General features: G+C 40.8%; 1 protein-coding gene across 1 annotated transcript in view; it reads left to right on the top strand.

The window, feature by feature from the left end:
* Positions 1 to 274: 274 nt before the first annotated feature.
* Positions 275 to 15,081, top strand: part of entpd6 (ectonucleoside triphosphate diphosphohydrolase 6) — a 29,381-nt gene continuing 14,574 nt past the window's right edge. Inside the window, exons 1-6 of the mRNA XM_061744795.1 lie at positions 275 to 379; positions 1,351 to 1,673; positions 5,580 to 5,656; positions 5,750 to 5,893; positions 7,468 to 7,543; positions 12,530 to 12,565. Of these exons, the coding sequence (XP_061600779.1) occupies positions 1,370 to 1,673; positions 5,580 to 5,656; positions 5,750 to 5,893; positions 7,468 to 7,543; positions 12,530 to 12,565 (637 nt within the window). The 5' untranslated portion in view covers positions 275 to 379; positions 1,351 to 1,369. The remainder of the gene's footprint in view (positions 380 to 1,350; positions 1,674 to 5,579; positions 5,657 to 5,749; positions 5,894 to 7,467; positions 7,544 to 12,529; positions 12,566 to 15,081) is intronic.

A 15,081-nucleotide genomic window follows, 5' to 3' on the forward strand; every position in this document is an offset into this window, starting at 1 on the left:
TCTACATATAACTATAAATCAATATATATTAATAGAGATATAGATATATAAATAGATCTTAAAAGATCTTAAAAGGATTACAATTTCAAATTCTTATGTAATTTTCTTTTATTTCACGTTAAAAAAAATATTAAAAATGCAATGTTAAATGTTATTTTAAATTGAAATTAAATCTTTTTTGGAGTGTTGTAAGATTTGTTGTTTGTAATAAAGTTTCTTCGCGGCCGGGGCTGCGTCGGACCGACGCGCTGACGTCATCGAGGACGTGCTGACGCCGTCGCCGACGTAATGACGTCACCGAGGACGTGTAGAGGAGGATGAGGATGAGGAGGAAAGTTGGGTTTTAAGTGAATTAACTGCTCTTCCGTCGTTTTTGTCGGTACGTAAACATTATTCATGTTTGTTTCGTTTGTGGTAAAAGGTTTGTTTCCGTGTAGTTTGTTGATTTCAGCCGCTTTTAACCGGAGAAACCGGTTCAACCAGAAAAACCAGGGTCGTTCAGCTACCTGTACCAATTAAAACTACTGTAATTAAACACATTTATGAACATACTGTTCTCCAGAAACGTCCAATGTAATCATATCAAAGTGTTTTTTATCATTTATGTCTTCTTTTTAGCAGGAAAACCGCAGAAACCTCCGCACCAAACTCAGTTCACAAACTCGCTGTTTTTACAGACACTTTGACGCGGGTTTCCTGGTTTAAAAACACATAAAATCATGTTTGCAATCAAATATAAGTTCATATGAGGTGGACGAATTGGAGAAAAGGTGATTTCACACCCAAATCCGTTCACAGATCTACTAATTTAATGACAATATTTGTGATTGACTTAATGTCAGATTTTTGTCATAAATCAGCGGAAGTCAGGAGTGAAGCTGCTGCAGAAACTCAACAGCTGATGCAAATCAAACTTCATTACCATTGTCTTACTACATTCTCCCTAAAAATAAATGAATGAATAATAAAATAAATAAATAATATTTAATAATTAAATACATAAAATAAAATAATAATACTCATTACAATACAATAAATTAATAATAAAATAAACATAATAATAATAATAATCATTACAATAAAATTAGATAAAATAATAAATAAAAGTTTAAATAAAAGTTTAGATAAAACACAAATAGGATACAAAATGATATTAATTAAAAGCAAGAATAAAAAAAGTGGGTCTTTATCCTTTTATTTAAAAACCTCAACAATCCCTGCTGAAACTCAACAGCTGATGCAAATCAAACTTAATTATCATTGTCTTACTACATTCTCCCTAAAAACATGTTATTAATGTCAAACAGCTGTCCACCGTTAAATGTCAGTATTTTTGTGTTGTTGTTTCAGCTCCACAGGATGATCCGTGATGAAGAGGCCAAAGCTGACGGGAGTTTTCCTCTTCCTCCTCTCTCTGCTCGTCTACCTCATGCTGGTGAAGCATCACTACTCCGGCCCCCGGCCCGGGTCCTACGGACTACCTCCCAACCCCCGGCCCGGGTCGGCCAGAGCCGAGGGGTCGGCCCGGACCGAGGGGTCACCCAGAACCAGAACCAGAACCAGGACCGATACCTCGGCCTCTGCTGACGCACGGTTCCAGTACGGCATCATGTTTGACGCCGGCAGCACCGGAACCAGAATCCACGTCTTCCAGTTCCAGCTGGAGGACACAGGTACTTCCTGTCCTGCAGACGCCCAGCTCCACTCTGCAATGAATGAATGAATGAATGAGTGAATTAATTAATTTCCAACATGTACAGGAGTGTCTCATAAAATTAGAATATTGTGATAAAGTTCTTTATTTTCTGTAATGCAATTTAAAAAAAAACAAAAATGTCATCCATTCTGGATTCATTACAAATCAACTGAAATATTGCAAGCCTTTTATTATTTTAATGTTGCTGATCATGGTTTACAGTTTAAGAACATATTAACATATTGCTGGTATATCAGTGTTAGTTTAAACAAATGTTTATTTTGTATAAAACCATAATTGTCATTAGATCTCGACTGTGGTGACTTTTGACATAGTTTTATTCCTATATTTCATTCATACATTGATGTTTTAGAGGTTGTGTATAGTCATGGAAAAGTCATGGAAACTTGTTGGTTTAAATGTGTCTGAACTCTGATATAAAAAATAAAAATAAACAGTAACATCTTCATAGGTTTGAAAAAGGAGTAGGAAGAAGTTTACACTTTTTCCTAGTTCTACCCCTTTATAACTATGAATTTACATTATTGTTATTATTATATCTACACAATATCCATTTAAATATAGTCTATATCAATACTACGTAAACATGCATATTACTACATAATTATCCATATAAGTATATAGAAAATATAAATATTACATAAATATTATATCAATATTTAGAAAATACAAACATATAAATCTATATAAATATACACGATATAAACTACATAAATATCCCTATATATATATATATATATATATATATATATATATATATATAAATATATATGTGCTACATACATGATAAATATATAACATATATTACATAATTATAACTATCCCTCTCAACATATACTATATACTACATAAATATCCACATAAATATCTAAACAATTATAATATACCATTTTTTCCTATTTTATTTGTTTCTCACACTCCTCGTTAACCCATTTCCTCTTCCATTTACCTGTTTATAAATCATTTTTTGTATCTCTTTTTAAACAGATTTATGTTATTACTTTGTTTCATGTAACCCCAAGACAGTATATAAAGTAATGAAATATAGACAATTTATGCAATTATAACTGAAAACTTTAATGTTTTCATACATTTAAACATATTAAAGGCAAAAACATGCTCTAGTTATTCTAATGTTCAACAAAACATTCCTTTTTTGGGGATAAACAAAAAAATACCAAAAGTTGGAATGTAAAGATGAAAAAAAATCGATCTTTAGACATATGCAGGGTTCCTATGGGGGCTTGAAATCCTTCAAAGTGCTTGAATTTCAATGTTGTGTTTTCAAGGCCGGAAAATTGCTTGAAATTATAACTGTGTTTTTCACCAAACTGGGATCAGACTGTATAGTTTAGTTATTACAAGGAGAAATAAAATCAGTAAGATGAAACATAACTAGATGTTTACAGCACGATACAATGAACATAATTCTGATAAAAAGAGGAAAAAATAATTATGAGTGTATATATTCCTGTAGATATTTTACCCCAGCGATATTAAATTGACCCTTGAAAGTGCTTGAATTTGACCTTGAAAAATGTGTAGGATCCTTGAAAAGTTGTAATGATAAAAAAAAAAATCGATCTTTAGACATACAAATCGATTTTTGAGGAATTAATATGAGAATTATTAATTATTAATCTCCAGTGTTTCCTCATGGGGAGCCTCCATGCTGGGAGTGACTCTGGCCTGCAGGGGGTCGTCCTGGGGGTGGTTCTGGCCTGGATGGTTGTGGAGCTCTGCACCACGGCTTCACCGCTGTGGTGTGGACTCCTCGATCCGTCCGGGCCGGGATGGTCTCTGTGGGCCCCCCCCCCCCTTGTAGCTGCGGACTATGAGACCTCCTGGCGTGGACGGCTCCCTGTTACCGTTTCCTCACCTGGATCCTCTGTGCCTAGCCATGTCTGCACCGTCTGTCTGTGTGTGTGTCTGTGTGTAGAACCTAGGTCAATTGTAGTGTGTTTGTGTCTGCGGGGAGGGGGGGGGGGGGCATTAATAAGTTTTATGTTTATTTGTTTTATGTAAAGCACTTTGTGTTGCATTATTTGTATGAGAAGTGCTATATAAATAAAGTTTTTTTCAACACAGTTCTATTTTTCAGGCTGAAGTGGTTGGTATTTGTCTGCTGTTCCAGAGGAGGATGTTCAGGACTCGTATTAGACTCGTATTAGACTCGTGTTGGTCCTTTCAGAGTATTTACATGCAGAACTGGAGCTTTAATTACCGCTGAAGTGGTTGGTGTTTCTGCTGTTCCAGAGGAGGATGTTCAGGACTCGTATTAGACTCGTATTAGACTCTGGTTGGTCCTTTTATAGAGTATTTAAATGCAGAACTGGAGCTTTAATTACCGCTGGAGTGGTTGGTATTTGTCTGCTGTTCCAGAGGAGGAGGTTGCAGGACTCGTATTAGACTCGTATTAGACTCTGGTTGGTCCTTTTATAGAGTATTTAAATGCAGAACTGGAGCTTTAATTACCGCTGGAGCTGTAAGTCCTGCAGCTCCAGCCAGTTAAAACCACAAACTCATCCAGTTAAGACCACACAAACTCATTAGTGTTTTTAGAGGCTTTTTAGGCTTTATTAGGCTTAGAGAAAGTTTCCTGCCGCGCTCGGCCAAATGCCTTCGTTATCGCATTGAAACGCTAAGCTGTTTAGAAGCTGAGTGCAGTTCTGGCTCCTTTGTTAGCAGCACCGCTACAGTAGCATCACAGCTATAGCATCACAGCTAGCAGCCTAATGGCACCTGGTAGTTGGAGAGATTCATGATGGGTCAGATCCATGATAAGGTCCAGGATCAGGTCCAGGTTCAGCACCTGGCTGCAGGACTTACAGCTCCAGCGGTAATTAAAGCTCCAGTTCCAAATTTATATACTGTAAAAGGACCAACACGAGTCTAATACGAGTCCTGCAACATCCTCCTCTGGAACAGCAGAAACACCAACCACTTCAGCCTGACAAACAGAACTGTGTTGAAAAGATCCATTATCCGATTCTAAATCATTGTCATATTAATTCCTAAAAATCGATTCGTATGTCTAAAGATCGATTTTTTTTTTTTCATCATTACAACTTATGGTATTTTTTTGTTGTAGGGATGAGAATTGATAAGATTTTTACGATTCCAATTCCATTGTCAATTCTGTTTAACGATTTAGTTCTTTATCTATTCCCTTATCGATTCTCATTTGGAAAAAAAGGACAACAATGAGGCAAATGGCACTAATATTATAGGCAGCGTTCGGTAGTTAATTAGTTACCAGCAATATTATTAGCCAAGGACTAGCTAACGTTGCTGCTGCTGGGCTGAGAATTACTGACATTAGTCGGAAGTGGATCAAAAACGCGACATTCGTTGATCATTATTGCTGCTGTGTACACAAATGTTTTTGCATGTTGGTAGTATTTCCTCCTTTAGACGAAATATTCACTTAGCAAGTATTTCAAGTTGCTCTGTTGTCTCTTTTTTACTGAAATGGAACCAGACTATTGAGCGTTTGTATCGCTAGGGCTCCATGTTTACTACTGACTGCTAGCTTAGCAACGTGTGTAATGACGTCGTTCGTTCCCACTGGAATCCAAAAGGGAATCGTTTGCAAAATTTGCAAACAATTCCAAGGAATTGAAACACTGGGAACCGGTTCCGGACAAGAACCGGTTCTCGATTCCCATCTTTACCAGGGTGGGATCCAGGACCTGATCCAGGATCAGGTCCTGGATCAGGTCCAAGACCTGATCCTGGACCTGATCCTGGATCAGGTCCAGGATCAGGTCCAGGATCAGGTCCAGGATCAGGTCCAGGATCAGGTTCAGGTCCAGGATCAGGTCCAGGCTGAACTTCACCGTGTCTCCATGTGTCTCTGCAGAAACTCCGTCTCTGGCCCACGAAACCTTTAAAGCCATCAAGCCGGGCCTGTCGGCGTACGCAGACGACCCGCACAAGGTAGCTTCCTGTCTCCTTCAAAATAAAAGCTCACTTCTAATGCTGATCTCCTGTCTCCAGACCCTTCAAAGTAAAAGCCTGTCCTGTCTCCAGTGCTCTCCAGGTCTCCTGCAGCTCCTGGACGTGGCCCGGTCCAGCGTCCCGTCCTCCCAGTGGAGCAGAACCCCGGTGGTTCTGAAGGCCACGGCAGGACTGAGACTGCTGGACGGAGAGAAGGCCGAGCAGCTGCTGGACGTGGTGAGAGACACACCTGGAACCTTAGTACACACCTGACACCTGGAATCACACCTGGAACATCACACCTCACACCTGTTACCTGACACACCTGGAACACCTGACACACCTGAAACCTGACACACCTGAAACCTTAGTACACACCTGGAACACCTGGAAACAAACACCTGATACAACTCACACCTCACACCTGGAATCACACCTGGAATCACACCTGACACCTGTTACCTGACACCTCACACTACTGGAACTAGGGCTGTAGCCAGAGTGTGAAAACCAGGGGGGTTAATCAGGGGGGTCGGACCCCCTGATTAACCCTTGAGCCGCCCTAGGACTCAAAAGCCAAATTTAGGGGGTCTCAATGTTGTCAAAAAATAAATAAATTAGGCTATATAATATAATGTAATGTAATGTAATATAATATGATAATTTAAAAGGATAATTTGTCATTAATGGTCAATTAAATATGTTTAAGATATCGCCATATCAAGTACCGTATTTTCTGGACTATAAGCCTCACCCGCTCTATTTAAAAAAACATAATTTCAAAAAGTTATATAAGCCACACCTGCATACAAGCCGCATACGCTCCTTTAAAAAAAAAAAAAAAAAAAAAAGGTATACAAGCCGCAGATATTTCTGTTGTTAATTAGATATTTCCTACATGTACAGAAGGATTTTGAACTGTAAATGATGTACATGTTTGTACCTAAATAGATCTTTCCTAACAGTGTCTTTTAACACGGCAGCAACTTTGCTGATTAAAACGGGACAGAACCAAGAGAAAATAACCGCTATTTATTTATCTGTTTATCTGTTTGAAATCTGCTTCTACTTCTATCTGCTAAAGAAGAAGTAGCGTATTCTTCTTTGCATTTATTTTGTCTTAGTTTTTATTCTAATTCTGGTTAGAGCGCCCCCGAGCGGTGGAAGAAAAATCCACAGAATAACCTTTGTATAAGCTGCTGGCTGAAAACTTATAAAAAAAGTAGCGGCTTATAGTCCAGAAAATACGGTATTCACAATTAAAAACTTTTATTGTTTTAACACAAGTCCTGCACCTTTATGTATGCAAATTAGCCATGTCAGTGTTGAACATGAGACAACAATATTGAAGAATTTATGGATTTCACGCTGTGATCGCTGATCGGCAGATATTGATTTTGGAGATCTCAAAATCCTGATCGGTGCATCTCTATTTAATTGAACTGAAAACTAAAAACATCAATTACCCAACATACACGTCTCTGATTGGACAAATTGAATCAAAGATTTGTTGAGAAAATTTTGAATATTTATCGAATCGCCTGGCAAAATATCGCAATATATTGCCATATCAATAGCAATTTAGTCCCCCCCCTACCCTCACCAATCACACCTGGCAGGAATGATGGGAGGAGCTTAAAAGAAAACTTAATCTGATGTAAATGTTGACCTGAACTCACAGCTGCAGCGATTAAAACTCACTGATTAAAAGAATATATATATTTATTTCCCTTTTAATGTTTGGTATTGATTTTGACTTAATTAACTTTAATTGTTTCTTGGGTGACTAAAACTGTGTTCCTTGTGTCCAGGTGAGGGCGCTGTTCCTGGAGTCCCCCTTCCTGTCCAGCCATGACAGCGTGTCCATCATGGACGGCACTGATGAAGGTAACCTGAGCTGGAGCTGGTTAGATTAGGGGTGTGCAAACAAGGGTACCTCACGATTTGATTCGATTTTGATTATTGGTGCCATGATTCTTGGATTATTGTGATTTTTAATGCTTTTTTCCATACAAGATTGATTTTGTCTTCATCTGTGGCTACATTTGTAAATAAATAGCCAATCAATTAACTCAGTTCCTCTAACAACACTCATTAAGTAAATAACAAGGTTTTTTGAACATTTGACATGTATTTTTCAAAGACACAAAATAATGTATTTTATGACTATGTAAACATTTGCTCTTTGACTTCCTTAACTTTGACCAGGGAAAGCTGCACTTGCATGAGAGCGCCCTCTATTGGTGGAAAACACTGAAAACGGTCAAGCCCTGGATTTAATAAGTTCATTAATTCAAGTAAACCAGATATGTATTTAGTGTAAACATATCTGCCATATTTCAAGTGAACAATAAGAAATGTGCATTCTTGAAAATGAAATGATTCAGCAGCTGATTCAGTCTGGAATCTGGATAGGATAACTTAAAAAAAAAATTAATTAAATTTTTTTTTTTTTCAAATGAATCAATTCCAAATCGTCACGTGACGCATCGCGATGCATCGACACATCGATGAATTGCACCCACCTCTAGAAAAGGTGTGGAGGCTGCACCGACTCTGTTCTCTACCCGGCGGTGGCCCTGGCGGTGGCCCCGGCTGTGGCCCCGGCGTCAACTGCGCTCTATGTGAAAGCAGTTTATGAGTGAGTCGTGTCGGTTGCTGTGTGGATTCTGTTCTCACTACAAACAAACCGCTCCAGGTCTGGAATGGAATCGAGCCGAGATCCTAACTGTTAGGTCTAAATCAACATTACAAAAGTTCGTAACGAGGAAAAACACAGAGACTGCTTGAAATGGTTTTAACGCACTTCTGCAGAAGGGGGGAGCAGAGGAGTGCAGAGCAACAAGGCTCTCATTGAGAACTCCTGAGCTTCCCCAAAGTTCCTCCTCCTGCATGATGGTTTTATTGAGAAACTTGACAGGAACTGACCGTTAGGGACAGTGAACAGACAGTGGGTGGAAGTGATAACATGTGATTGAATCATGACATTACAGTAGAGTGATTGAACCAGGACAGTCCAAAACCTGAGTAGATCAGGAAGTGGCTGTTGTAACTTCTGTTAACAAAGCATGTGACAGCAAGGGGAACTTATAACACACTTAATGCAAGCTTGTTAACGAGTACTTATATGTCAAGGGAGAGGCGAAAACCCAGGCTATATGGGGCAAAATTAATCTCCAACCCTCCTAGTGAGCGATCACTCATGGCCAAGACACGTTTAAGCTTAAAACATTTCACAGTAAACAAAATGAAACAGTCTACAATCCAGTTTCATCATAAACATCCTTGTCATGAGTTGGGGTTCGATGGAGTTGTAGCCAGTCAGTTTGGGCTAGTCATCTTCTTCAGGCCCGTGGCTGGTGAGTAGGCATCAGGTGAGTTCTTCAGCGGACAAAGGTTTTGATACCGTCCGACTTCCGGCCTACTCAGGGTCTGGAAAGTTTTCTACTAGCTTTCACTGTAACTGGTGAACCCATGTAGATCGTTCAGCAACCTTTACTGCTGTCGGTGTTGTGATCTGGACAACAAAGTGGCCTTCCCAACGGGGTGATGACCACGTTTTTCATTTCACCACTCAAATCAGGATCTGGTCACCCGGTTTCAGCAGTTCCTGCGTAGGAGAGGGAGGAGAAAGCGGCAGCTTACAAGAACTTTGAACATATTTTCAGCAAACAATTTTTTCATCCACATCGAGAGTGGATTTGCCTCTTTGGTTTTCTCTTGCCATGTTTCCCCTTCACATAAAGGGAGCTGGAACGGGCGACCATGCACTACCCGAAGGGTGTGATGCCTGATGGGTTTGGGATGATTCTCTTGTACATTTTGGCTAATGGGCGGCATTCAGGCCATGGTTTTCCAGTTTCTTCCATGGTTTTCCTGAGCCGTAGCTTAACAGTGCCATTAGTTCGTTCCACTAGGCCTGCTCCTACAAAAATGTTTAAGTATGTATTGGAATACTTATATTTTGTGTACCATACCCTGCATCCCTCCTGTTGAGACATGGGACTTCCCATGGCTCAATTTAGCCACCTGGGGGAACAGGTTTTTTGGGAGTACTGCTTTGTTTCAACAGGGGTGGGGGTCTCGAAAAACCGGTTCTGTAAAGTCTTTACATCATTAGCATCATCTTCATCATCTTCATCATCAGCATCAGCTGCATCATCTTCATCATCTTCCTCTTCAACAGAGCTCTCAGCAGACCCTCTAACTCTCTGACCTCCATTAAAAGCTCTGTAGAAACTGTATCATCTTCATCTTCCTCATCTGCAGCATCATCTTCATCAGAGCTCCCATTAGACCCTCTGACCCTGTGACCTCCATTAAGAGCTCTGTAGAAACTGTATCAGAACAGAATCTGAGCTTTACAGTAAAACTAAGAATCAGTTTTCCAGCGCTGACCGACCCAGGATTCCACCCGGCTCTCGGGTCAGCACTCGGGTCAGGCCCCCGGACCACTCAGAGGTCTCTCCTCCTGGGGGGTGGGGGGTAATCTGACCCGGATCAGGACCAGCAGGACTCTGATGGATGGAGGAACCGGTCCATTAGTCCATTAGGCCATTAGTCCATTAGGCTCCAGGATAATTCAGTAATCAGAAAGACATTAACGAGCTGATCCCACTCAGGGAAAAGGAGAAAACATTTCATCCTCAGAATCAGGATAATCGGGCCGGGGCTGGCCTGGGCCGGGCCCGGTCCCCCCCCCCAACCCCCACCAAGATTAACAGGACATTATCCCACACACGTAATTGCTTGTATGAACTACTTTAAAAGGATTGGATTATCGGAGGGAGGGAGTGGAGGGGGGGACGACACACGCTGCTGCAGGATCTGGATCTGGACCTGGACCAGGACCAGGATCAGGTCCAGGACCAGGATCAGGTCCAGGTCCTGGTCCTGGTCCTGATCCAGGTCCAGTTTTTTAATCATACAAGATACAATACCTCCCCACAGTAAACCCCACCCCATTGCACCACATTTTAAACAAACATGTACAAAAATGTACAAAAATAAGAAGAAGAAAGGGAGGGGTTTTATCTATACATGGGAAATGTCTGAGGTATCTCTTTCCAACCTGATCTAGAACTGGTTTCCATATAGAATAGAAGTTGAGGGCACAGCGTTTTGTAACATATCAGATCTTTTCTAAAGTCAGAAGATTCTGATCCATGGACTGAAGGTTGGAGATCTGTCTTTCCACTTAAACAGTATGATCCTTCTAGACCAGGGGTCAGCAACCCGCGGCTCCAGAGCCGCATGCGGCTCTTTAGCGCCGCCCTAGTGGCTGCTGGAGCTTTTTCAAAAATGTTTGAGCTTTTTTTCCTATTTTTCTTCTTTTTTTTTTTCCTTTTTTCTTTCCTTTTTAATCTCGATATTTCGACTTTTTTCTCGAAATTTTGACTTTTTTCTCAACATTTGGACTTTTTTCTCAACATTTCGACTTTTTTCTCAACATTTTGACTTTTTTTCTCGACATTTCGACTTTTTTCTCAAGATTGTACTTCAACATTAATCTTGACATTTTGACTTTTTTCTCGAAATTTTGACTTTTTTCTCGAAATTTGACTTTTTTCTCAAAATTTTGACTTTTTTCTCAACATTGTGACTTTTCTCAACATTTCGACTTTTCTCGAAGTGCATAATGAATAAATAAATCTCCCCCAGTTATAACTAATATAGAAACATGCAGCATGTGTGTCTTCATTCTAATTCTGATACAAGACTTTTCATTTTTTGCGGCTCCAGACATATTTGTTTTTTGTGTTTTTGGTCCAATATGGATCTAAAACATTTTGGGTTGCCGAGCCCTGATCTAGCCAGTAACACGGCAAAGCTGTCATGTTTCTGCCGTGATGAGGGGCAGAAGTCCTGCGGTGCAAATACCGCTATCATCATGGCATCATCTATGGGTTTTCCTAGCAGGTCAGAAGAGAATTTGAATATAGGTTCCCAAAACTCTGTTAATTTTGGGCAGAGCCAGAACAAATGTGATAAAGTCCCAGTTAGGATCAATGTTTGGTGTTATCTTTGCCAATCTGCATTTAGACCAGGGGTCAGCAACCTGCGGCTCTTCCTGCTCATCGTAGCGGCTCCTTTGGCCTTGAAAAAACCACCCAAACATAAATAAATGATATTTCTGAATTCATTTTTAGTCATATTATTAGTTTATTTTGTAGTTTGAGTTGATGCCATCTAATTTTAAAATAACTATTTTTAATTTCTATATTTCTATATGTATTTTTAAAGCTGCTAAGCTGCAGCTACATTTTTTATTTAGTGGGGTAGTTTTTATTTTGCTTTTACACAAATATAAACTGACATAGTCCTACAGTTCACAGTTTAATTTATTTCAAATTACGCCTACAAATGCACACTGAACTTTTGTTGTTATATTTAGTTGTTGTAACAGCTAAAATAATACATTTTAAAATAACTTTTAAAATCTCTGCTATTTCTTGCGACTCCTGACATTTTTGTTTTTGTAGAAGTTTGGGGTAAAATGTCTCTCTTGATAATAAAGGTTGCAGAGCCCTGTGTTAGACCAGTGTAGCATCTAGAACTGTATCACCTCAGGTGTTAGTGTATCCTGAGTCCTGTCTAATGTGGAGTCCCAAACATCCTCTTTCTGTTGTTTCTGAACCCGAAATGAAACCAGATACGAGATTTAAGCCTTTCAGGAGTTTTCAACACCAGAGCTGTTAACTCTGCCAAGGCTCTGTTCAGTGTTTGATAGTTTCACACCACGATCCTGCAGGAATTACATGATGCTACGACTGGGATTAAAGTTCACCGGGAGAAAATGTTACGATGAAAAAATCAATCTTTAGACATAGTTTTTTTTTGTTCCCTCGTTTATTCATCCCTTTCTTTCCTCAGGGATTTCTGCCTGGATCACCGTCAACTTCCTCACAGGTGAGAATTAAACACTTAAATCACCCTGATCTCACCCTGATCTCTGATCTCACCCTGATCTCTCTCTATATCTATATATATATATATATATATATATATATATATATATGTATATATAGATATAGATATAGATATATATTATATGTTGAGAGGGATAGTTATAATTATGTAATACATGTTATATATTATGTGTGTAGCATATATATATTTATAGGGATATTTATGTAGTTTATATAGTGTATCTTTATATAGATTTATATAATTGTCTAAACATTGATATAATGTTTATGTAATATTTATATTTTCTATAAACTTATATGTATAATTATGTAGTAATAGGCATGTTTACGTAGTATTTATATAGACTATATTTATATGGATATTGTGTAATATAATAATAGCAATAATGTAAATTCATAGTTATAAAGGGGTAGAACTAGGAACAAGTGTAAACTCTTCCTACTCCTTTTTAGAACCTATGTGCATATGAAGATGTTACTGTTTATTTTAATTTTATTTTTATTACAAAATATCATTAGGGCCCAAGCACTAGCAAGGCTTGGGCCCTATTGAAATCACAACGATTATTATTACTATTATTTTATCCGAAAACAATTGCATTTTTGAGGCGCATAACTTACTCGAAAAGTTGTGAAACTGGTCACGCACGTCCCATGTGGCGAGAAATTACGTATTCTTTTTTTTTTTTTTTTTTTTTTTTTTTTTTTTTTTTTTTTACCTTGTCTGCACACATATTATTGATTGATACCATGACGGTAGAAACCAAAAGTGTATATATGTGCATTATTACTATATGTAATATATACATATATATACGCACACATATGCGTACACATACATAAATATACACATACAAACCCAGTGTTTTTTTTTTTTTTTTTTTTTTTTTTTTTTTTTGGGGGGGGAGGGGGTGGGGGGGGGGGGTGACGACATCCACTGCCAATCCAGGAAGCAGGAACACACGGAGACACACGTCAAGCACTGGAAATCTGCAACAAAAAACCACAAACAAAGCACGAAGCCGGCACGGAGCCAACCAAAACACGAACAGCAATCGACCTAAATCTTGAGATCTGATCGCAGTCTGAGCTAAGCTATCGCTACCGCTACCTAAACCCAAAAACTAGAGAGCCAGCATGCAGGTGAACAAGCCAGTGTGTATGTCTATGTGTGTGTGTGTGTATGTATATGATCATGCGTGTGTGTGTGTGTGTGTGTGTGTGTGTGTGTGTGTGTGTGTGTGTGTGTGTGTGTGTGTGTGTGTGCATGTGACTAAATGACTATATGTGTGTATGTGTGTGTGTGTGTGTGTGTGTGTGTGTGTGTGTGTGCGTGTGTGTGTGTGTGTGTGTGTGTGTAATAAACCAAACAAAGCTCCACCTGAAGTGTATCTATAGTGGGGGAGGGGGGGGAGCGACCCCGCCACCCGCGAGACCAGAGGCCGACAAGGAAGAGCCCGGAACCCAGGCCACCGGCAAACCCCACAGAGGGGAGAAGTAGGAGGGAGGCAACCCACCGCCCGCGAGGCCCCCCCCCCGCCCGGCGGCGGCCGAGGGGGCCCGCGGGCGGGGCCCCCACAGCGCGGAAAGAAGCAGCCAGGGACCCCGCGGCGGCGGACCGCGACCCAGGCAATCCCCGGCCACCCGGTCTGGGCCGGACACGCGGCCAGGAGGCCCTCACCCTTCAGGCCAACGACCCCCACCCGGCAGGGGGCCAGCCTGCCCGGAGAGACAGAGCCGCCCCGGCCGCCGACGCGGGCAGGCGCACCCGTCCCCCACGAAAGTGGCCCTCCAAGACCAGAGGGGCGCCCCGCCGTAGAGGCAGCGGGGGGGACCGGAGACGGGCCCGGAGAGAGGGAACCCCCCAACAAGGCGACACCCGCGCAGGCCCGACAACGGAGGGCCCCAGACCCAGGCATCCCATTCATTCATCCATTCACCTATCCGATACCTATACTAATAATAATATAATATACTATACATAATAATAATAATAATAATAATAATACTAATAATAATAATAATAATAATAATAATAACCATCTTTGTATAATATTGATAATTTATTAAATTTTGTTGTCCTGCCAATGGAGGCTCAAATCCTCCATGGCAGGACCCTTCCATACCGCATTCTCACCGACACAGACATACAATCACGCACCGTTTCCCCCTCCCCGGGGGGGTCCAGCACCGCCAGAAGGCACCCCAGGCTGCACGGCGGGCCCCGCCAGGCCCGGGTAACCCGACCCACCCGTCCGAGGCCCAGGCCGGTGAGGGAACGCGGGTGATGTGGGACCCCCTCCCGCCCCTTGTGTTGAGTGCATGTGATTAATGCCATAAAAACAGGGAGGAGGGAGGGCCAAGTATCGATTGACACCGACCCCCCCCCCTCCCGAACTACGTGTCCTTGTCGAGTGTATTTATAAAGTGTTGAATGTGCAGTGTCTAGTTTGCTGTTAAAACCGTGAGGCGGGGAGTGCCGGGCCACGCGGGACA

This window comes from Cololabis saira, chromosome 17, assembly GCF_033807715.1.
Source record: "Cololabis saira isolate AMF1-May2022 chromosome 17, fColSai1.1, whole genome shotgun sequence".
Taxonomy (NCBI): Eukaryota; Metazoa; Chordata; class Actinopteri; order Beloniformes; family Belonidae; genus Cololabis; species Cololabis saira.